The sequence below is a fragment of the Oryzias latipes genome, chromosome 5 (assembly GCF_053564925.1).
Source record: "Oryzias latipes strain Hd-rR chromosome 5, Olatipes_Hd-rR_3.1".
Taxonomy (NCBI): Eukaryota; Metazoa; Chordata; class Actinopteri; order Beloniformes; family Adrianichthyidae; genus Oryzias; species Oryzias latipes.
The window spans coordinates 19,172,930-19,197,348 of record NC_136241.1 but is presented as its reverse complement, the minus strand read 5'-3'; the positions used below and the strand labels follow the sequence as shown (position 1 = coordinate 19,197,348).

General features: G+C 41.1%; 2 protein-coding genes across 3 annotated transcripts in view; one reads left to right on the top strand and one right to left on the bottom strand.

The window, feature by feature from the left end:
• atxn7 (ataxin 7) overlaps positions 1–20,486 on the top strand; it is a 42,530-nt gene extending 22,044 nt beyond the window's left edge. For both annotated transcript variants that reach the window (XM_020703287.3, XM_078948017.1), the window contains exons 5-13: positions 2,807–2,911; positions 12,961–13,255; positions 13,786–14,105; positions 14,321–14,403; positions 14,549–14,829; positions 14,907–15,096; positions 15,181–15,302; positions 15,404–16,538; positions 17,728–20,486. In XM_020703287.3, coding sequence (XP_020558946.1) covers positions 2,807–2,911; positions 12,961–13,255; positions 13,786–14,105; positions 14,321–14,403; positions 14,549–14,829; positions 14,907–15,096; positions 15,181–15,302; positions 15,404–16,538; positions 17,728–17,745 — 2,549 coding nt within the window. In that variant the 3' untranslated portion in view covers positions 17,746–20,486. The remainder of the gene's footprint in view (positions 1–2,806; positions 2,912–12,960; positions 13,256–13,785; positions 14,106–14,320; positions 14,404–14,548; positions 14,830–14,906; positions 15,097–15,180; positions 15,303–15,403; positions 16,539–17,727) is intronic.
• A 44-nt stretch (positions 20,487–20,530) lies between these two features.
• Positions 20,531–23,123, bottom strand: psmd6 (proteasome 26S subunit, non-ATPase 6). Its single transcript, XM_011475085.3, has 8 exons — positions 22,838–23,123; positions 22,180–22,385; positions 21,914–22,059; positions 21,570–21,789; positions 21,383–21,491; positions 21,138–21,306; positions 20,828–20,905; positions 20,531–20,742 (listed from the first exon to the last, which is right to left on the bottom strand). Exons 1-8 carry the CDS (start codon positions 22,980–22,982, stop codon positions 20,646–20,648), a joined length of 1,170 nt encoding a protein of 389 aa, XP_011473387.1. The 5' UTR covers positions 22,983–23,123; the 3' UTR covers positions 20,531–20,645.
• Between the last annotated feature and the right edge of the window lie 1,296 nt (positions 23,124–24,419).

The window sequence follows — 24,419 nt, the reverse complement described above, 5'->3', positions numbered from 1 at the left end:
TTTTTTCTTCCGGAAAAATCAAAGGCAGTCACGCAGAGAGAGTCACGGGAAGAATGGCGGCCCATCTCGGTGGTCAGCGCCCCGAAGTAAGTAGCCTCTATGTTCAACACTAACATCTACTGTCTTCATGTATTGATTGAGTCATTGTCTGGATACGTTTAGAAGGGAAGGCTGATAGGAAAATTCTAATGACCGAGCATTCCACTGGTATTTAAACGCAGCACTTACGGACGAATTTGTGAGACGTGAAAACAGTCTCACGGTAGATCCGTGCGTAACTTTGGCTTCGTGTGTGCGTAACAAGGGATTCGTGCGTGTTTTTTAAAGATGTGTGTGTGTAAGTAGTTTCAAGCTGTTGTAATCTTAATTTGTGCATACGTAAATTGCATTTTGTATTTTTTTTCATTTTATATTTTTTTAACTTATACACAAAACGTATTATGTGAGTAACAAATCACGCACAAATCCAAATTTATGCACAAATCCTAATTTACGCATAAATCAAGAATTACGCACGCACAAATCCGACTGAGTCTAATTTCTCTCCATATTTTACTGATTTTATTTGTTGTTGTTGTTTTTTAGTGAATTTGTCCATTTGACATCATTCAATAGAAATTGCGTCTCTTTGTTTGTCTAGTCTGGGTGGCACAAGTGGATGACTACACCTCTCTGTCGTGACTCACCACCAGATTTCTCCCTGCAGTGTGATCGCCGATCCACCACACACTCAGACAATTAACACAAATCCTGTAACAAAGTATTAACCGCATTTGGTCAGCCAGAAGTCAGCCAGAGCCAGCACATGGGCGGTTCATAGGCAGCTAGAGCTGCTCCCATCTCACCCAGATCATTTATCACTGCCGTGGTTGTTGAGGATGCAGAAATGAACTTGAGTCTGGTTGTTTTCCCCTGCCTCGTTCTCTTAGATTCTCCTTCTCTTAGTCTTTTCCGTCTCCGTCCCCCCCCCCCGGCCCGCATTTGTCCATTTTTCTACAGTTACTGTGTTTTGTTATGTGTATTTTCTCTTCTGTCGCTCCCTTTTGCAGTGCCCTTTTCACCTTTTCTTAGGGATGAAATGGACACAGAAGAACAGGGCAGACACTTTTTAAGTTGACCCATTATATCTTGGAGAATAGCAGAGGTATAGTAGAAGCTGATAGCAGAGGGAAAGAAATATGACTGTGTTGTTTGACGGAACAGTTTTAAACAGGTGTTGATATGAGACGCCTGTGAAAATGGCTTTTAATGAACAGTCCTGGAGAAGCTACTGAATTAGCAAATTCACTTTCTCGTGATTTGAAAATGAGAAGAGATGTAAGAAGAGTTGGATTAAAACAGCTGGCTCTTTAATGGCCTTTACTTTTTGCAGCTGGCAACCAGTGAATGCTCCCGTTCAGATTGCATATTGGCTGTCGTTTGTTTCACACAGCAACCAGCTTTCCAGCATATGTTTGATGGAATTTACATGCCTTAGTTCATTAAGTGAAGACTTCTCTCTTTATCTGCAGCAGACAGTAGATGTTGCAAAACATGCCTTTTCACTCCAGGGCTGTTGGAGACACTTTACAACGTTCCTTCAGACAATTGACACGATAGAAAGCCCACAGCCTGCCAATTTACCAACCCTTCTCGAGAGAACTCAGCAGGTAGATCTTTTTTATATGGTCTTTGCTTAATGGCCCTCATCCCTTCTAGACTTGGGCAGTGATGCTTGGAGAACCCTTGACAACAGCCCTCGTGGAGCATTTTCTGGAGAGGGGCTCCTCTTCGATCCCTTTATGCCCTCTCCTCAGCTCCTCTTCTCATGACGCCCCAGGCAATCTCTTAATTAGCATTTTTAATTAGGTGGTTTCTGATTCTTTCTACCAGACTAAATTTTGATCACATTCTAGTGTGAAGCAGCCCTTCTGATCTTTCTGGTAGAAAGTGGTTTCTACGACAGTTATTGAATGAACAGACTTGAAGCTGTAGATTCTATTCCATCTTCCTAGTCATTGTGTATTTATTCCTGGTTATGACACTTTATAGGATTATTTTTAAATGTGATCTATTCCTTGAAGAAAACGGCTATAAAGTAATATTTGATTTAGTGGTAAAATTTAATTGTCAAATTTAATTATTGACACTTTCCCAAATTTATGAATCTGTTATGGTGGGCAAATCTTTTTTTCCTTGAAACAATTTTTGAGTTTAATCTATAATTTCAAAATGTTTAGATTTGTTGTGATTTCTGGAAAATCTGATGTTTTTGTTTTCTTAGACTCTATAGGGGTGTGATCAAAGATTTTGACTGTAAAGATGTCATGTACTTTAAATGCAAGACTTGTAAAGATGGTGTCTGAGTTGGGGTTCTTTTCCCCTTCAATTAATCATTTTTAGAAGCTGACGGGACTTTATAAAAATAAAATAAAATAAAATCCAGCACCTTGGCTACAAAATTGTCTATCAAATATTTAATAAATTCAAAACCCCAAAAAACTACATGGGTCCATCAAAAAAATTGTCAGTAAACCATTTGTGCAAGTAAAATAAAAATAAAAGCTGTTACTTTTAGACTGAGAACCATGTTTTACCTCCTGGAATGCTTTTATATCTGACTGTCCCTATTGAACAAAAATAGCTTTATGTCCTAAAATTATCCAGTTTTGAAATTGCACCATGTTGTACAAAACAAAAGATGAACAAAAAAGTTTTATATTCACTATCTGGTGCATCAAGTGAATCTAGGTTTTGTTTCTTTTTCTTTTATTGATCTCCTTAAGTGATGTTGTCTTTCTGTGTTTAACTCTTTCTTTGTTTGCAGACATGCCCATATTCGGCCAGTGTCCTGCACAGGATGACTTCTTTTTGGTGATGTGCAACCACTGTGGTCATGTGGTTAAGCCACAAGCTTTCCAAGCACACTACGGTAAATTACACACTCTGTTTTTACATGTGGTTGTATGCTTTGTTGGAAATGAAACAATCGAGCCTGAAATGATTCATACTAATTGTCACTTTTTGTGCAAATGTAAATAAAGGCAGACATTTTTTTTCCACAATAGCTGTGGTTACTCAGACAAAAGTAATCTGAATAAACGCCTGATCAAACAAAAAAAGCGTCATATAAACGCGCCGTTCAGAATACTCTGCCCCGATCAGACTCATTCGGATCAAAATTTCTTTTTGATCGAGATAGTTGGGTTATGCCGATTGTTTATCTGATCGTGGTGCATATAAACAGTTTACTCCGATCGCTGGTCACTACTGCGCTGGTTTAGGTCAATAGTAGATGGTGTGGTGCTCCAGAGGAGTCTTTGGAGCGCGAACAGGATCGGCCCGCTGCTTCGTGCGAGCGAACCTTGTCTCTGAGCAGAACACCCAGACTCGTAGCTTCCTGTTTGCGGGCAGGGGAGGGTGCTTTGTTACGGTGTGCACACCAGAGGAGGCTTTTGAGCTGGAGCTGTGAGCGAGCTGACGGATTCAGGGGAACCTTGTCTCCCGGGAGAGCTGTGTCTCCGAGCAGAGCAGCGGCTTTTACGGTGTCTGAGCTAACGGAGGTGGCTCTTCAAAGCAGAAAGGACACTTGGCGCAGTCCTGAGAAACCATTTAAACAATAATGTGAAATCATGTTTACAATTACGTCCGGACAAATTAAAGGCTGATGTTATTCAGCCAAGATGCACATTGTGGCATTGACCGCATGGATTTTAACTACATCCAAAGCTAAATGTTGTTGTTTGCATGTATTAGCCTAACCCTTCTATCGGCCCCATTCCGCCAAGAAAAAAGCACTGGCCGCACGGATAAAAAAAAAATTTGTGAGTGAACAAGCACCTAATAATAATCATAGCAATAATAAAAGCATGTTTAGAAGATCATCTCACTCTATGCTGCAGGTTTTCTTGTTTGTTCTTCTGCTGCAGTTTCCGGTATTTTAGAGAGTTCTGCACATGTCAAAAATGATTTATTGAGACTGAAAGTGTGGCATATGTAAATGTTTGTTATAATCAGGTAAAGTTTCTCTGGGCCCACCTATACACTTCAATTCTAATCCGATCTTTTGCACATGTAACCGCAGCTAGTGAAGCCTCTTGTATGTGCTCTTATTACCTTTTGGTAAATCTCCAAGTTACTTCCAAACAATAAGAAACTTGATGATTGTATTAAAGTATCATTAAATCCATAGTTGCCCTATTATGAAACATTTTTGGGTTTGACTCAAGGTTTTCTTTTTTTCCTCACCAATTCTACTTTTGATACTGTTGTGTGTTATCCTGGTGTGTAAACATCAGAACGACATAAATGCATGAACATCATTTTATTTGAATGGACCGATCTTTTGCAGTATTCTTACAGTGACATTACCTTCCCTTGTTAAAATTAGGGGCAGAGAGACTCCTTCGATCTTGAAGGATTAAGCTAATTGGCACTAATGGCACTCCAGATTTGATGTTGATATTTCATTAAGAGATATGTTTTTCTTTCCTTTTTTACTTTTTTCTGCTCCTTTTCCTCACCATGACATTGTTTCCTTGAGTCCTCGCTTCAAGGACTACGGTGTGTTTTCTCATGTTCTGCACAAGACTCGCCCCCACTTGCTCTAATGTCTTTTCTCAAGGCATGTGAATTTCTTGTCAGACCATATTTCTTTTGATTATCAGCCGTTTTGACACTTCTGTGCTAATTTAAGCCAGAACAAGTTTAAAGGTGAGGATGAAACTGCGGCCACTCTTACTTTTCAGCTGTGAGACGTGTGACATTGAAGTGATGTCCTGAAACCTACCCATCGCACCATGCATCATTGTACAGGTGTCAGACTTTAAAGTAGGGTCATTTGTGGGACCTTTTTGAGACTAGGTAGACATTTGGGAAATGCTTAGAATCTGTAAGCTGGTTTGGCAATACAGTGTCTCTAATGGAGTAAATGTTACAGTTAAAAACAGAGATGAAGACTGAAGAACCTCTGGCCCTGGTTGTTTGTTTGCCACACAAGTTTTAGTCAATGAGGAAACCAAGTAAAATTGTTTTGTAGTTTCATAATCGTACAAGCTGCTTACAGATAGAGACCACATGGCGAGTATATAGATAAAATTAGTAAATAGGTAAAAAAAATTACTATAATATTGACCCAGCTGATCTGTGCAGTTTTTGGATCTACAGCTTAATTAGTCCTGCATGAGTGAGCCTTAGTAACATTTTCTTGTGTTGTTTTATCCTGAAGGAGAAAGAAGACCTGTCCCCAAAGGCTTTCGGTCCTCGTTTATAAAACTGACTGTTGCTTTTCGCGTAGAACATGTGACCCATGGTTTCATTTATAAATACAGCACGTGTGTCCTCTAATTTATCCTTAGAAGTTTTAGGTCAATAAGAAATGAACATGCAAATATTCATTGGTCAGCCTATAAGGACAGTTGATGAAGACGGCAGCAGAGAAAAAACAGAATAGAAGCCCAATTATGACTTTCTCACTTTGTATCCTCGTGTACAGTGGCAACAAAAGTTGACACCATTGACTGTATATGAAAAGTGGACTGAGTGACTCCACCCACCTCGCGTTCCTCGCAGAAAGTACCGCTGGCTCCAAGAAGCCAAAATCCCACAGACTTTTTTAGAGATATAAACTGTTATTACACAGTTATTTTATTTGTCAGACTGACCATTTTTGTTCTAATACCTTCTTCTTAACATCTTCTTTCTAATCCTACTCTTTTTTTTTTAAGATATTTTTTTCTTAAATTATTAAAGTTTTTAAGTGACCAATAAGATGCCTCAGTAAAATCGTGTGTTTTTAAACCGGTTTGCATGAGTTCTGTTCCTTGCAGTTATGTACCTTTACATTCTTGACCATCAAATATCTCCATCACTGCTGTGGAAAACCTCTCATACAGGTTTCTGCGTTGTTTTGTAAATGTGTATATCTTTTTCTGCAGATGTATTCCCTATAATTACTAAGGATTGCATTGAGGTTTGCATGCACACACTTCCACCTGCTTTACGCAGGTTTTTTAGAAATGAGGCCCTTGTATCCCACCACCTCAACCTACTGTGAGATACCCGCCTCTCTCAACTGACAAATTTAGTCTCAAATACTTTCTGTTGTCTGCAGTTTGGCTATGGACAGTTGTAACTGATCCCTGGCCTGTGTTGTTAAAACACTGCTCAGCAGATAGGAATGCTGAGGTTACCCTGATATATGAGAGCTTGCTGGTAAAAGAGGAGCTAAAGAGTTTTGACATCTCACTTCCACAGTAAAGCATAAGGAGGATGTGCTGGATGCAGAGTCCCAAAGAAAAGGAAGCTAGAGCAAATTTAGAGCTTACATATCTTATGTGCTGTCTTTTGTCTTCGCTAGAAAAAAATGTGTTTCAGATTTTCTTTTTTTTACGTCTGTGTAAGTATGAAAAAGCATTTAGTTCCCAACATTTATTCATATTCAGATGTTGTAAATGATCATCATTTTACCATACATCTTAAAAATATTTTTTTTATCAGTCTAGTCAGATTAAAAATCCTGGGGTTGTGTGAAAGGTTGCTTGTACTATGTGCTAACTTGAAGTTTTTTGTTTATACATCAAAAGTAGTGATAGAATTAAACTCGCAGAGTAAAGTGAAAAGAGTTTACAGCTAGTTCACAAGCTCCCATAACTTCTGAATGAAAACTTAGTAAAATATAATGTAGCTAACTATGAAAGGCTTGTGTCGAATGTATTTTTTAGAATTGGTGTTTATCAGCAGGTATTTGTTAAAGCATTTTTATTCAGTTAGAAGCTCACCAGAATTCACAAATGTCAAGGTCAACCACAAGATGGAGCAAAAGTGGCTTTCAGAAGATGTGTGATGGACTTCCATGATGTCAGATAATAAATACTAATAAGGGTCCGATAACGAAATGACCTTTGTGCTAGTGTATAGATTTTTATTTAAAAGTATGAGGTGCACCTCCCAGAGAGTTTTAGAAGCTCAACTTTAGAGGGTTTTGTGTATTTAGTTTTTTTTTTTTCTTTGACTGGGTTAGGGTTAGTGTTGGTGTGTGGAAATGTGTAAAATAACATCAAAAGCCAAATAGGGTAAATTTGATAACTTCTGGCAAACTATAGCTGAGAGGAACAATAATTATTTTTAAAAAACTTGCAAATATTTTTTTCTTAATGAAACAAAAATGGGAAGGGAGACCTTTTCAGTTAAATGAAATAGCACCAACATCACTATAACTTATAATGTTGGCCGTTAATCCGTCTGGAACTGGAATATTGAGGTGTACTTATGGAAACCAGTTATAGATTTGGCCCATAACAAGCCAGTACTTGTCACTTCAAGCATGCTCCTTTTGTTGCATTGTTTCATTGCTAGAGTTAGTTGTAGTGTTTGGGTGTTACAACAGAGTATTTGGAAATTGATTTACGTTGTATGGAAGCCAGCATGCCAAGACTAACCATTTACAAAACCTGTTATGCTTTGTCTTTTATTATCACTACCTTATCACTTTAGAGGGAGGTTTAATATGTATAATGCAAACAGTTGGACTTAAAGGGCCTATATCATGCTATTCTTAAGCCTTTCTTAGTACAATATCCATATGTATGATAATATATTACCTTTGGCACACTAAAGAATGATTTCTTTGCTTATCTTCCTACCCGGAAGTAAGAATTGATCTCTGATGCACCGCCTTTTGCTTCTTGTGGGTACCGCCCATTTCATGACGCAAAACCTAGAGCCAGCCTTGGCAGCATGTCTGCATCTGACCCACGAAAACGAACATCATCCAAACTTTCGCAAAGAATGTAGATGTGCTTATTGTGCACATAAAAGGTTTAAAGTTTTTGCCTTACACCGCTAGCTCTGCGGAAAAGTGGGTGTGTGTTAGCCTGGGGGCAGTGTTGGCAGTGTTAATTCTTCCTGGAAGGGGCTGTTCCTCATTTATCTACCGATGTCACAATGTGAGGACCCACTCGTTATTGTGGATTGGGAGGGGCTGGTGCTCATAGAACCAGGTTTTAGAGAAATCCTGAGAAATGCATCACCATAAATGGATCAAAATTACCCGTTTGGGGTTGTTTTTTGTGAGGAATTAACATTAAGCTAAAAAAAAAGTTGATTTGGCTTGACATAGGCGCTTTAAACTTTGTTAAATCCTTGCTTGCCACTTTAACTACTGTTAAGTCGGGGTTGTGTTGCTATCTTACTGAAAAAGTTTTATTTTATTTTTAGTAGCCTTTAAATCAGGCTTTCTCTACACAAATGCCCCTGCCTTCCATGTTTTATTTTTCCCAGCCTCATCTAATCATCTCAGCTGAAAATTGATAGTATTGGCCTATGGTAAATGGTAAATTATGTATACTTGTCTAGTGCTTTTCTACCTTCTTTGAAGGCTCAAAGCGCTTTACAGTCACAGACCTATTCACCCATTCATACACTGGTGGTGGCTAGGTGGGGTTCAGTGTCTCTTGCCCAGGGACACTTCGACACATGGGCAGGCAAGGCGGGAATCGAACTCGCAAACTTCCGATCGAGGTCGACCCCACCATGGCCGCAATGATTTGAACCAACTGTGTAAAAGTAAAGAATGGGTCAAATAAATTGAACTTGTACAAATGATTTCAAATTCCTCTGCATGTGTCAAAAAAAATAGCCATGTCACACCACTGTTCAGATCTCTGCCCTCGCTTTTTCTTACTGCCCATGTCTGATTAAAACGTTTGACACTCTCAGTGGGGTCAACGCAACAGTACCTTCCTGCCTAAACAAACCTCATCCATGTCTACAAGTCTTCCCACTCAATGCACTATGCACAAACACAGCAAGAGATTGGCAAGCTCTGTGGTCTCATAATTTTAGAACAATCTCCCAGCTTGATGCAAAGTAGTGTGCCTTTACAGCTTTGCATGTACTTAAGATGAAGAGACCCAATCTACTCTGGACGTCTTTTGTGGCTGAGACATTTCTTTTGAAGTGCCTAACTTAAAATGGGATGACTTTGTTTTTATGGCTGACTTGGTTTGTTATGCACCTCATTTGAAAGTTACGATACGTTTAGTAATTTAGTAGACCCTTCAGCCTAATGGATGTTTAAGGACTAAAGTTTAATATTATCATTGGTCAAACAACATTATCAAATCATTGTCTGCTTTCACATGACAACTGTTTACATAGAATCAGCTCAGTAACAGCGGCCTTATCTAAATGAACAAATGCTTTCCACTCCTCATTATGGATTGTTTATGCAGGCATGAACAACCAAAATGGTTATTAAGTGCTTGCTTAGAGAATCCAGAGAAAATAGATATGACACTCAGGTGTCATAGCTAGTGTCATTTTAACTGTACCACATCGTATGACGGCAGAGAGATGAGAGAAATGTTCACACAACACAGCAGGTATAAAAAATAATTAAGAAGACACTGGTTGTAAATAATATTGATAAAGCTTTAGCGACTGTTAACAAATTCAAATGTAATAAACCCTGCTATGTAAATCTTAACTCCCTTTATTAATGTGTATTTTTTTTCATCTGTTCTCAGCTATATTATTTTATCATAGAGATGAATCCATAGTTCATTGTGTTGGCTTACAACGTTTCTCAGCTTCAAGAGGCTTAAGAGGCCAATGGGAAGGTTGTAACAGGAACGGTTTAGGTCATTGAACTCTGCTTGCAGCTTTGGTTTATGGCAACCTTTTGTTTAGCAAAAGTTCAGATTGTGGAAATCCGTAAAAACCTTCTAAACAGTAATGCTCATGTTCTGTATGCATTCATTCACCTTCTGCCGTTATTCCTTTCCGGGGTCACGGGGCTGCCGGAGCCTAACCCCCAGGCACTTGTGGGACACCCTGGACAGTTTGCCAGTCTGGGCCACAATCACACACCCATTAACACTCACACCTATGGACAATTTAGATTAACCAAATAACCTATGAAGCATGTTTTTGGACGGTGAGAGGAAGCCGGAGACCCCGGAGAGAACCCACGCATGCACAGGGAAAACATGCAAACTCCACACAGAAAGGTCCCCCATTGGTGTTCTGTTTCAGGTCCCCCAGCCGGGACTTGAACTTGCTGTGAGGCAAAAGCGCTAACCACTGCGCCACCGCCCAGCCATTCTTTATGTAACTACATTTTTTTTCTATTTGATTTTTGTTTCTCTCATCTTTGGCCAAATCAGCATCTGTAGTCCCTGATAGTCCTTCGTTTATCAGGGGAGCTGCGTTCTAATATTAACCAGCGTTAGGTCACATCTCCAAAATAGATTTAGAGATGTTTTAAGGCTGTAAAACTGCTCACTCTACACTATGCTCTTTATACACTTTTCTCAGAAAGAGATCAACATTTTGACACTTTTCTCTTTTGTTTAAACCTTCAAAGTTGAAACCTTTTTAAAAGTATATAATATTATGAATGAAACCAAAGATCTGCTGGTCATCAAAGATTTATATAAATGTATCAATTCTATACAGGAGGGACAGCATGGAGGAGATTGATTGACAAGGTCAACAGCCATTCAAGACAGAGAACACCGTGCACTGTTAAAAAAAAGAAGCTTGCACTGAAAACAAAATAGCAAGGGAACACCGTAGTCTTAATTATGTCCCTTTTCTAAAAAGCTGAAATATTCCTCTATCATAGCCGTGAATTGTGAAGTACATGCACGAATGAAGATCAGTGATTTTGAAACGTGGTCAGAAAAAAGGGCAATGAAGAAAAGGAGCCGTCTTGTTGTTTTGATTGTCTTCCCGATGTTTTCATAAATTTACCCATACAGTGATCACGCAGAGGTAGAAACACTGGTCTAAATTAGATCTGGGTATCAAGTTAGATACTTTTTAGACACCAACCGAATTGCCTCAATACTTTTGCTGATTAAAGTAATTTTTCATAAAAACAACTTTTGTTTTGTGTTGATAGTATTTTGATCCTTTTGTGCTTGTTTCTTTGTATGAATAGTTAGATCCGTAAATGAAGTTAACACTTTAAGAAATTAAACCAAAGTGTATTTGTTACTTAAATTTGTTAGTAATTTAGAAGCAAAACAAAGGTAATGTTCAACTGGATTTAGGGTATCAGTGTCAATAACACCCAGCCCCGATGTCAGTGTGGAAGCTAATATCCCTCTTAGAGTTCATCTGTTTTCTATGAAGTGTTTGTATTCCTCAGCTGAGTCTGAACCCAGCAGGAGTGTCTAATCACAGAAACAGAATCTGCAAGCTTGCCTGCAGTTTTAGTCATTTATCTTTTCATTTAGACGCACCTATGCCATTATTTATTTATTTAAAAAAAAACATTTGCTCTTCTTTTGTGTTTGTTTGGTCTGTAATGGCAGTTCAGACTTTGATAAAGTTAAGTTGTTATGCTGAGTTACTGAGTTCTACAATCAAGCTCAAATGGAAAATTGAAAAAACCCTTCCGTGCCCAGATTGTTGGAATCAAGCACCAGAAAACATTAGATGAAATCAACTGTTCCCGTTAGCGTAACTATCAACTCTGGGGATTTTATGCACACTTTTATGGAAAATTGTTGTAGATGGTGTAAATGATGATGGCTGTTTGTGTGTCCTGTTGACTATGGGTTTTCCTAAGTCAGTTTTTCTGCGGACTGTGACCAACAAAACCCTCCAGTTTGACAGTTGAAACAGGGCTTCAGTTGCACCTCGACGAGAAAGAAAGATTGGAAACAATATAAGTGAGCGCAATGTCATTTGTTGTTGGTGGACATCTTCTCTGCATCAGAACTCTTAAAAGAGCGATGATGCGTCTGTCGAGGACACAGATTTCTTAAGACAGGTGTAGTTTGGACCACTGACACCAGATTTGTTCTGTTTTCTATTAGGGTGTAATTTAAATGCTCTAAAGAACAATGAAGACATCCTGACTAACGTCTGTCATCAGCAAGACACCAAATGTCTTGTCTATTCCTTTGATTTTTCACTTTTGTCTTTTAAGCCAAACCGGGTAGGAGTTTCAGAACATGTGTGGTTCATGGAACAATGAATGGAGTTGAAACGGGACTTGGCTTCAGGTAAAGATCCCAGCAGAAAAGCTAATTGGTGTGAAGAAACTCCTGGAGTGTGTGGCAAACGGATGTGTCAGGAGAGAGATGCCTAACTGGGGAAAGCAGCACGCCCAATTGGAATAAGGCTAAGAAGTCTAAAGTTTTTGTTTGTGCAAGCTTGCTGAGGGAGAGGGGAGTGGTCCGCTGAAGTATTGGGATCTACACAGTTTCTGCTGCAACAGGCCTGTCTGTACGTCACCTGCTGAGACTGAGGTTTGGCCTTCAGTCTGCTTCAAGATCATATTTTGGAGTCAGTCCAAATACCTTTAGCTGACCAGAACATTGACCTATTATTAAGAAAGTTGGTTTTTCTTTACAAAGGCTTTTGGTGGATTGTAGCTGGTTTTTCTTCCCTCTTTCGTTATTTCAAAACCTTAGTACTTTGCATCATCATGAAGAAGTTTTTAAGGCCAAATTTTAGAATCTGTGCCCTTTAGTTTTCTCTCTTGTTGTTAAATGAGTGCTACAAACAAGTTGGTGCTAAAGTCCATTTCTGCAGACAATATTCTGTTGCATCAAAAATAGTGGCTGTGCTATACTTTGCTTTGTCAATTGTGTAGTTTCACTGTCGGCTTTTACTGTAAATCTTAAGCCAATTTAGACTTTAACATATATATCATCAAGTTTTACGTACAAATGTCGTGTGCATCTCTCCAGTGTATAAATGTATTTTTCTTAATTTCTACAGTTGGACATTATCCTAATCTTTTTTTCTGTCATTCTGCTTCCTACCAGTTTGCATGGCAGCTGTTGAATGAAGCCCAGGCAGGAAGTAAAGCTCTTGACCTGCTTGTTTTTTTTTGTATTTCAGGCTGTGCTGACTTTAATCACAAATGTGCTTATTTTTCGCTCACTGCTATCAAGAAATACTTTTCTCTCTTGTTTAAGTGTTTATGTCTCATAACCAGCCTTTTTGTGTCCCAAACTACAGAAAGAAGACACAGTTCAACCAGCAAGCAGTCCACCATACCGCCCTTTCCTGTGTCAGGCAAGAGCCGAAGCAGCAGCGGTGGGCACGGACCTGTGCTGGGCTCGGGGGCCGGGGTAGGAGTGACCAGTGCAAGCATCCTAAGTCGAGCATCCACTGCCAGCTCCAGTGTGTCCCTCTCGTCATCATCGTCATCCTCCTCCAGTCTAAAACTTGTCAAATCAGCCAAAGACAAGCTGCCAGGGGTTCAGCGAAGACCACCGATTGCCCCTTTCAGGATGCTGCATCCAGACAAAATGTACGTCTTTTCCCTCCACCACCTTTAAACAGGCCAAACTTAATGAAAAAATTGTTTGGCCAAATAATCTACTTATATTTCTCCTCAAAAAGCCCTGTGCACAAAAGCAAACAAATAGAATACGAATAGAAAATGATGGTACCCTTATCTTTATTAAGTATTTTAAAATATAGCCGCACCTGAAAAAGTGCAGTGCTTTACAACATTAAAAAAACAGAGATCAAAAAGCAAAATCAATTAAACAAAAGAAGACGTTGGAACCAAAGGTCATTCATGAAATGATGAACATTCCTTTAAGTGCAATTAAATCATTTTTTTCTCAAAATAAAGAAAAAACACGCTTTTCCATGGCATTCATTTTTTGGTTTTTTAACAAAATGTAAGTAATTCTCTACAGAATCTTGCAGCAAACAGTAAAGAGAGATAGTACTTAAATTCTAAAGTACTTCCGTCATACTAGATGTGTTTTTATTTTTCTATAAAGCTCATCTCCTTCCTGCCGTCTTCATCTCTCTCACTTTGTCTTCCAGCCTCACTCCAGCTGTCCAGGTAGAGAAGATGCATCTGAAGGTGGACACGTCAGCGAGGCTGGCCCAGGCTCAAGCTGCCCCCGCTACCACCTCATCCTCTTCCACTACACCCCTATCTAGCACCACTGTGAGCTCAAATGCTACCACCATCACCACCACCTCCTCCACCACCCTTAAAGCAAGCCTTAACTGTCCCTCCACACCAAAGCTTCCACTGCTGGCCTCAAGTCAGATTCCCAACGGTAAGGGCCTCCCCTCAGACAAGAAGCGGGACAGCAGCAGCACCAGTGGCAGACGGCACTTCAGCAAGAAAGTATCCGGTAAGTAATATTTGAGGGGTAAAAAAAAAAAAAATGTCTTTGTTTTATTTCTGTTTTTAGGTCTGCTTCCTCTTGCTACTGCGAATTAGATTCAAACAGTTTAAAAAAATGAAAAAAATGAAGCTGATTTTGATCAGAAACGATGCACCTCAGGAAAGATTTTACATACATGACAGATCACATGGCTTCTTTTTCCTCGTGTTTTATGCTTATAGAACGTGAGTTCAATGCAGATATCCACTGTGGCGTTTTGGATATAACCGCACGCAAACCCTGCACAAGATCCTTAACATGCAAGGTAATTACAAGGTCTTTACAGGTGATGTACTTCAGAAAGTGTTCGATTATTTGAAATAGAATTAGTCTTAAAACAAAAATGACACTCAGTTAATTTAAAACAAACATGTATTTGTACTGATTTTCTTCACTTCCCCTTGTTTCAGACACATTCCTTAAGCCAGCGAAGGGCAGTGCCGGGCCGCAGGAAACGTTTTGACACTTTGCTGGCAGAGCACAAGAACAGAACAAGGGAGCGGGACAGAGAACGAGAACATCAACAAGCCCATACGCAGCATAACCCCCCCCTCAGGGACCCACACCCCTCCTCTCACCTCGCCTCCGGCCATGATGCCCCTCAACTGGCTCATGGTAATGGCCCAACCCCTGATGTCACGAAGCCTTCTCCACTTGGAAAGCCCAAATTTCATAGTCCTGGTCTTCCACGGTGAGAGCTGTCCCACACCCATCCATTCCTTCCTTTTGTCTTAAGTTTCTAACCTACAGCGACTGTGTCCTCATCAGACTGAACAGCAGTCACGTAGGTGTTGTTTCTGGAGATGGTGCAGGAGTCCAGGAGCCCCAGCATCAAACGCAAACTACCCCTGAAAGTTTCTCCAGACCCTCCAGCGATGAAGGAGAGAATGAGGAGCGTGAGGACAACGGCGACAAACTGGACTGTCATTATTCAGGTTATCACCCACAACCAGCAGCTGTAAGTGTCAGAGCCATCAATGGAGTCGTTTTTGAAAGCTGTGATGGTTGTTTTTCTTAACCTCATTTAATCTCTTCTCCTCAGTTCTGTACTTTTAGCAGTCGACTGTTTGGCAGAGGCTGTTACTCCTTTGACAGGCGGTGGGACAGACTGCGATGTGCCCTAACCTTGATGATGGAAAAGCACGTCAATGCTCACATGTGGAAGTAAGTGTCGATTTCAAATTCATCAAATGCCTTAGTTGATTCATAGAGACACATGGTTTGGCAGTTAAAAAGTGACGAACATTGTTGTTCATGCGTTGCAGGAAAATTCCCTTGGCCTTGGAGAACTCCTCTGTTGCACCCACCCATAGGACAAGCACAAATTCCCACAGTAACACTCCCTCTACAGGCTTTCTGAGCCCCCCTGCAACTTTGCCCCAAACACCTTATAGCCAGACTCATGAGGGCAAATCAGTGCTCTCCTATGGGACCACCTTAAATGCTTGCAGCTCCCCACAGAGCGGGGCTGAGCACCCGGCCTATGGCACCACGCAGGCCCGACAAGTGTCTTCATCGCCACAGATGCCTTCAGCCCACTTGTCTTCATCCTCTTCTTCCTTGGCTCCTTCCCTAGCTTCAGGCCGGGCGCTAAAGTCTCGTTCCTCCAGCACCACCAAGACGTCCTCAGCCTCATCCTTAAGACCCAAGGACACCTCCACAAGCTCCTCCACATCGGTTGCCCCAAACACCACCGGAGGAGCAAACAGCAACAGCAGTGTTAGTTTCGGGGCAGCAAAGAAGAGGAAAAACAGTTCTGTCCTCATGGCGTCACACGGCTCCTCTGAATCCTCCTCCTCCAACGCTAACTTCTCCTCCTCATTCCTTAAGAAGAACTGTGCAAACGTCAGCAGCTCAGGGAGCACTCATCAACACAGCTCTTTAGGTCTGTCATCGTCGATGTCCTTCTCCCACAGTGGAGTCCATAGCATGGGGCTCAACTGTGGTCCCAACGTGCGGACCAACTCTCTTAGTCTCAAGGCAGAGGCTTCTGGAGGTTCAGCAGGCGGCTCCTCTGGGCCACCGGCACGAGGTCCTCCTTCAGGCAGCCCTGCAGAGTCCATCAAGCGGATGAGTGTGGTGATGAACAGCAGTGACTCAACCCTGTCCCTGGGTCCATTTGTCCACCGCCAGTCCTCATCTTCATCCGAACACCACACCAGCTTTACCCACCACTCCTCAGACGGACGCCTGGAAGGAAAGAAGCGCAAAAGCTCTTCAGCCTCTGGCGCCATTAATAGCGCAAGGGGAGGCGGAGGGCTTGGGGCAGGAAGAGGGGGTGGGCCAGGGACAGGCAGACCCAAAGTGGCAAAGTCTCCTTCCATTAACAACATCCATGGGAAGCATGGGCGGAGCATTCCAGGGGCAGCGGGACTGCCAAACAACACCCATTTACATCAGGTTGGTTTTGAAAACTCCTGGACATCCATTCCGATCACATTTCGATCTTTTGTAAAAGCGTTTTGAGTGGTCCTTTAGTTATGATTATGCCGTTTTTAGCCAAAAAAATTAGTTTTCCATGACGTAGTTTCTGCAGAGCGGCTGGTTTAATAGAAATTCACCACTTATGCTCTGTACACACATGGCATGTAATGTGCGTTCAAGAACACGCTAAAAGTGCCTTCTTGAACTCTCATTCTAACATATGGTGTTCACACTGCACTGTCGCTACCCGATACTAGTGCATGTGCTCACAGAAGAGGATTGGTGCAAAGTTTCAAAACAGTGCAAATCTTGCTCCAATCTTTTTCTTTAAGTCTTTCACATATCGGAATAGAGCTGTTAATGTCCTAGAATTTCAGCCAGGCACAAAGCACAGTTATTATTATCTCCTCCATGATCAACGTCTAGCACTTCTGTGAATTAAAATACCAATACCAAATCCGAGTCCCTGATTGGTCACAGTTCAGGTGATTTAACTTTCAATGCACGCTCAATGGCTACACGTTCAGTATGTAGAGCCCAAAAACTGACTCAAAAACCTGTGTAGCATTAATGTGAGATTTTTAAATACTGAAGCCCGGAACGCGCATATTCGGGTGTTTACATGGACTTTCCATTGGAAGCGGTTGCTTAGACACGCTAACTGAGGATGGTGTGAACTTAGCATGAGTTGTGGCGAGACCGTTGATGCAAAGCAGCGCCCTGCTGAGAGCTTGGAGCAAGGCACTTGTGGCCCGCCCTGCGCATTTTATACGTCACAAGTGCTGCTTTTCAAAAGGCAATTTTTCGTCTGCTCCTGATTCACCACGATTTGAATCAAGAAAATACTCAGAAGCTTAAGCTTAATTTTCTTTTAAATTCCTCCATTACCAGAAAAATGCCACAAAAATATGTTAGACACTGAAAACAGGATTTCCATTGAAATGGGTTTTGAAGAAATTCCAGTTGCCATGCCTGTGTGTCTGTTCTCTTAGCTACAAAATCACATCCTTTTTCTTTTTACTGGTTTAGAATAAAGTACAATTTGATCAGTAATTCTAAACAATAAATCATGTTTTGGATGTACGTTCTCGTTTGTAGTGGAGATAATATTCACACATTTCCATTGTAGGATTTGGTTTCACGTGCTTTTTTTCTCCCCCCACAGCCCAAGGCTCGCCCCTGACAGGAGCTGCTGTGGACAAAACTGGAAAGACAGATGGGGACGATCTGGAGCAGTCCAACTGCTCTGGACCGCATGAGGCCTTTTGAAACAAAAATCCACATTACTCTCAGCTACCCACAATCCTCAGGGTGGAGATGACCTGGACTGCCCAGTAAAGCAAATGTGGTCCTTAATATTTTTCCCAAAGCCATGTATGTGTGTGCACATGCGCATTGATAGGAGGGGGGGGGGGTCTAAACGGGGACCGGAGTCTGATAATCGAGCCAAGAACATCCCCCCCAATTCCCATGCAAGGGGTTTCTTCGTATTTTGAGAGCTCTTCCCATGCAGTCAGAAGCAGAGGGAACAAACTGCAACAGCCATGGTTGTCTGGCCCCAGTGTTCAGGTTAAGGGCTGCTGCAACGCGCCGCCGCGATACAGAGCGACTAGAGACGACTAGCAGATCTCTCTATGCTGAAGAATGGGTGTAAAGGTGTGTGTGTGTGTGTGGGTGTGTGTGTGTGTGTGTGTGTGTGTGTGTGTGTGTGTGTGTGTGTGAGTGCACAAAGATTTTTCTCAGATTCTGCTTGACTACTGGACTTTCCAACGAAATGACACCCCCAACGCCTGATCTCAGAAGCCTTGTTAGGAGAGCAGGAGGAGAGAAATAATAATGTCAACACTTCTACACACAATCACCTTGTTTGGCTTCTTTTTCTCAGTGTGTGTCCTTCTGGCACCCTTGTTTTGTAACCTCTGGTCGCATTCACACCTGAGATGAGCCTACCTGGAGGATCTGGATTCTTTAGTTACACGAAATAATTATGCAAGTTTTATTTTATTTTATATATATCTATAATTTCTTACAAGCTTTTTACACTGAACTCTGAAAAGTCATGTAAACTTGAGGAAGACAGTTGTGCTTCTAAATGTGAAAGGCCTCCTAGTGCTTCCCTCGGATTAAATCTTCAGTCTGATCCAGGGGGGGGACACCGGAGTCTGTCCAATGAGAAGTATGACAGCCACATGAGACCCACCCCCAACTGTGAACAGCACTAAAAAAGAAAGGAATAAAAAAAAAAGCACTGCTGTCCACAAAACTAGCCAAAAGTTTTGCCAACTGCTCGTCTTTAAACTGGGGGTCAGTACTTTTCAGGCAGTGGTGCATAATGGGTATGAGAATCTGTGCAAGCTGTGTTGTTATAGCCACAACTTCTTATCTCCTTTTTTTTTCCCCCCCGCGTGCAGCTTTAGGGGTCAGGCAGATGTGAATTGTAACGTTTTACTTGTCCCATGTGGGGAATCAGGTATGGTACGCCTAAAACTGGAACAAAACTTGCACGTCACTTGTCTTCTGCAGGTGCTCCTCCTGCGTGTAACCACTACCCAACGTCTGGATGGTTGCCTCGCTGTCGCTTGTCAGAGTAGCCAGACACAATGCTGTATTCCAAAAACGGAGTCTTAAACGAGGCGGTTCCAGCCCATCGCGCTGGGATGTTTGTGCATTCGGGTGGTTCTGAGTGAATGTTATGGTGTGAGATTCATGGAGATGACTTCAAAGGATCCATCGGAACCTTTCGACAAAACGAGTCCTTTTTACAGAACTGATGTCAAATCCTAGAAAAGTTCATCAGAGGATTTCATTTAGAAAAGTAGCTTTTCTCCCCCTTCTTGTAGCTTCTGTATCAAAAAAGTATTGAAGTATCCTTATTTGAAATTACGTATTTTGTTACCAAATTGTACATAGTAAATTATGTATTTTTGCACATTTTTCGTACGCATCAATTTTTTGCTACAACTTTGGAAAATTGTTTAGTAAAAAAAACAAAAATGAGAACTTTAAAGAAGACAACTATTGAGTTGTTCCACTGCCAAGTCTACGTGATGCAATATCTCCATCCAGTAGCTGAAGCATCTCATGAATCAAATCCTTTAAAGAGCGCGGCCACTGTAGCATGCGTCTGTATGACGAAGGATACCTGTAGTCACCTTTCAAGGTCTCGATCACATGTGCTTTTACAAAAAAATAATTTCTGTTGCCTAAGAATCAACAAGAGACTTGGAAAAAGTCGCAAATCCCTTGAACTATTTGAAAGGTTTTCAGAAGGCTGAAGGGGATCAACACAAAGATTGCTGCTGTCATCGTCGTTGCCAAACAAGTCATTTGAATCACAGGTTTAAAAAAAAAGAAATATCAGATTAAAGAAAGTGCCTGAATTTGTTTTACTCTTTTGACTGTTGGAAGACAGTATTCTTTGGGTCGTCTTACCTTACTTGAATGTTCAGTGTTTAGGAGTTTGGTTATAAATCTGCCTGTGAATTCTAAATGTGGTGAAGCTTACAGCTGCCCCGTATAAAACACCAGTTTCCCAGAAAGAAAACTGGTTCATCCTCAGTATACATGTGGTTTACTGAGGTTTTGTATGTTTCTATTTTTTTTGTTTTGGTTAAAACAAAAATTCCGGAGACCCTAACTTTGTTTCTTGAAAAGAAAGGCATTGTAAGGATGCTTTCTTTGTTCACACCTTAGACCTGGAATGTGAGGGACAAAAAGTCTGAGGGAAAAAAATCATTTGTAAAAGTGTATAGATTTCTTTTGTAAACATCAGAATCATTTTTCAGCTGGACTCATGTATTGGCTGCTATGTAATTCATGAACACAACATAGGTTAGGAATTAATATTTAAAGAGATTGTATAGTTTATTTGTTTTGTAACAAGTTTGTGTAAATAAAATAATTTATACTGATATTTATATGAAATGATGTCTCATGGGTCATTCATCCAATCAAGAACTTTCAGGAGATTTGGCAGGAAAACATGTTTTTATTATGTACACAATATAAGAGTCACTTTGTCAGACAAACAAGTGTTGGGGGGAAAAATTCCAGAACATGGCGCTGTGATCACACTGGAGGTTATTACATGTTAATAACCCTCGACAGCTTCTGAACTCTGTTGAGCAGCAAGTCACCCTTTTTGATGGTTTCCTGATACTGCCAGTTTTTGCTGTCAGGTCTGTGGGGGGAAAAAAGATACCAGATTTAACAAAAAAAAAAAAAAGATTTTGTTACTGCATATGCAGCAATAGTGAACAAGTCACCTGTTGGTTTCCACAATCTCGTTAACTTTATCGATTTTACAGTGGAGACGGCCCGCCGCTATGAATCGGGACAGTTCCCTGTAAGGAAAAAACAGAATAAGACGGAGTTAGAATTACTTATATACACAGATTGGTTGCTTAAGATGCTCAGTGAACCTTGTGATTAGCCTGAACTGTTTCCTGTTAAACCACATTTGGTTTACTGAATGAAATGTGACCCTTAGATATTAGACAGACTTGTTTTAATGCTTAGACAATCCCTCCTGTGGATTTTTGACTGACTTTCATCCAGAAATGAATCAAAACTCACTGGTCAATGAATTCTGTGCTGACGCCAAAGGCCTCTGCCATGTATCCCAGAGTGAGTGAGCGGTAGGACTCCAGCAGCTGGCTGTATGCTTGGATCCTCATCTCTCTCACATAGTAACGGTAGTGAGGAGCAAAAAGCCAGTCCTTCTTCATCTCCTGCTCCACCATTGCTAAAGCACAAAGATACAACTGTGTCATTGAAAAATTTGACTGCAACATATTTGCAAAGATAAAACGTTCCCTTACCTAGAGACTGAAAAAAAGCGGAGTAGCGGCACTCGTAGAGTGAGAAGAGATACTGACGGACAGAAGGCAGGCTGTGCAACACTTCCAAAATCTCTGCTCCCTTTATCACCTGCAAAGAAAAGTTGATCAGAACGACTGCTTCACAAGAACAGCAAAATAGGGTACAGTAAAAAAAAATCTTGCCTACCTTCTCTCGTAGGTCAGGCCTTTCCAGAGCAATCATGCAGACATAAACAGTGTAAGTAACAAAAGTCTTGTAATCCATGAGTTCGTAGGAGGTGAAGGTGGAGACCGTGTCGAGGAAGAGCTCAGCAGCTTGCTTGAAGTCCCTGATTGCCACACAATAGAGGCCCTGGTAAACTTTCAGACGGTTTCTCCTGTCCCAGTCTCCTCCTTCCTCTATAAGGCTGCAGGGAAGAGATGGGGGGGAAAAAAAATAATAATAAAAGGGATTAGTACTGTACTTTAAAGATACCACGCAGTTACCAAAAAAAATGTGTCTGACCAAATGTGTCTGACCAAAGACTTTACCTCTTGGCTTTTTCTGAGTTTCGTGTGATGAGGTCGCTGTCCATGTAAAAGAGACCAATCCTCAGAAGGTAGAAGACGATGTCTAGTCTGTGACCCAAGGCCACTGTCTTGTCATATGTTTTCCTGAAAGCAGTCAAAGCCCCCTCCTACAGAGATATATGCAGACCACACAAGAGACGTCACTACAAAATGCTTCAACTGTAAAAAAAAAAAACGTGCAGCACTACAATGTCCTGTCACAGAGGTGAAGCAGTGTGTGAACCTGCCTTGTCGCCAATTCTAATAAGATATTCAGCCTTGGCCATCATGACATCCCGGATCTCACTTTCCCCCAGGTTCTTCTCTGCATCCTCCAGAACGTCATCCAGGCGTTTCAGCTCTTCGTCGTTGGCCTTCTTCATTTTACTCAGTAGCTCAGTGTCCAGCTGCCATTTCAGCTCCTTACACAGGGCCTCATAATATGGTGCCATATCTGAAACATGTCAAAACAACTGTTTTTACTTTGTCTGCGAAAATAATCCAAATCGAACCTTATATAATATAATAAAGTATAATAAAATAAAACATTTTTTAAACGGACAGGCTTATTTATTTATTTATTTATTAGCACTAAAAAGTAACGCTTTGTAACAGTCAAACTAAATTTTTAACAGCAATGTTATTCGAAAAGCATAATAAAATATAAACATGAAACTACTTGTTAATATCAAAAGTGAAATAACTTTATTAGTTTTACGGTCCTCTTATGTCTACTAACAAAGTTAGCTAGGAAGCTAATTAAAAATTCCAACCAAGAAAGGAATCAATTTTACAAACATCGGTTAGTCAGTCTATATTCAAAGGATAAATTGCGCTTTAAAATAGATTCAAACATTTGATGATAGCTTCTTTGTCCCCGAGCGCTCGGTTAAAACGCTAACTCACTGTTAGCTTTGATAGCGTCCATGAGCTCCGTCTTCACGTTAGCATCCTGTCGATGAGCCTCCATGGTGAGCAGAAACTTTAGCTGAGCTATCCGCAGATCTGGGTTCTTGGGCAAACCCTCCTCCTCTAGGTTTTCCAACGGCATTCTGTCTTACGATTAATGAACAACCACACAAAATGCAGACTTTAAACGCGGTAGAGTCAACTCTTCGGTTGTGAGCCGTTAGCCAAGGATGACTACGAAAAACAGTGGACTGTGGTGTTTCCGCTGACGTCATCAACAGGGTCCCAAAAAGTCTGAACCTATTTTATAGCTACTGCCATCTGCTGGACAAAGAAAAAAAACATCATGACAACTTTTTAAAAATTAATATGCAAGATGCAACAAACATACTTGAAAACAAAGACACATGGGATGAGATATGTATGACAAAACAATAAATTAAAAACATTCAAAGGCAAACAACTTTTAAATGTATCAGTTACCTTTTTGTGTACACTGTTAGGAATGGTGCGTACGTGAGATACTAATGCTTAAAAATTACAGGGAATAGGTTGTGGTGAAGAAGCATGCATCAGCACCTCTTGTCAGGACAGAGGTGCATATATATAATCTGTCTCTTAAGGTTTATGTACGTACTTACATAATCAACTTAAATGATCAACAAGACTAGCTATAGATATCAACTCAGAAATGGGAACATCAGTCAACATCAGTCACCTCCTCTACATGGATGACATCAAGCTATATGCTAAGAGCGAGCGTGACATTGACACCCTGATCCACACCACCAGGATCTACAGTACGGATTTTGGGATGTCATTCGGGCTCAAGAAATGCAGCCGGATGGTGACAAAGGGAGGCAAGGTAGTCCACACAGGAGGGGTCTCACTCCCAGAAGGAACAATAGCAGACATTGAGGACAGTTACAAGTACCTTGGAAATGGCAAATGGCAAGCAGGCAACAAGGAAAGCTGCAAGAGTTAAATACCTCCAACGAGTAAGGCAAGTCCTAAGAAGCCAGCTCAATGGCAAAAATAAGACCCGGGCAATAAACAGCTACGCACTGCCAGTTATCAGATACCCTGCAAGAATAATAAGATGGCCAAAGGAAGAGATACAGACCACGGATGTTAAAACACGAAAGATTCTCACCATGCATGGAGGGTTCTATCCCAAATCCTGCACCCTGAGACTGTATGCTAGCCGCAAGGAAGGAGGCCGAGGACTAGTGAGCGTGGAAGCCACTATCCATGATGAAACATTCATGATGCATGAATACATGAAGCTCAAGGCCCCAAATGACAGTGTGCTCAGTGAATGTCTCAGGCAATGGAGAGCAGAGGATACAGTGCTGGAGGACAGATCCTCATGGGAGGACAAACCCCTGCATGGGACGTACCACCGGACCATAACTGAAGTGGCTGAAATCAAGAAGTCCTACCAATGGCTAGAAAGGGCTGGCCTACAGGACAGCACTGAAGCACTCATCCTGGCAGCTCAGGAACAAACCCTGAGCAGCAGAGTGATAGAGGCTCTATAGATAGAGATCTACCACACCAGACAGGACCCAAGGTGTAG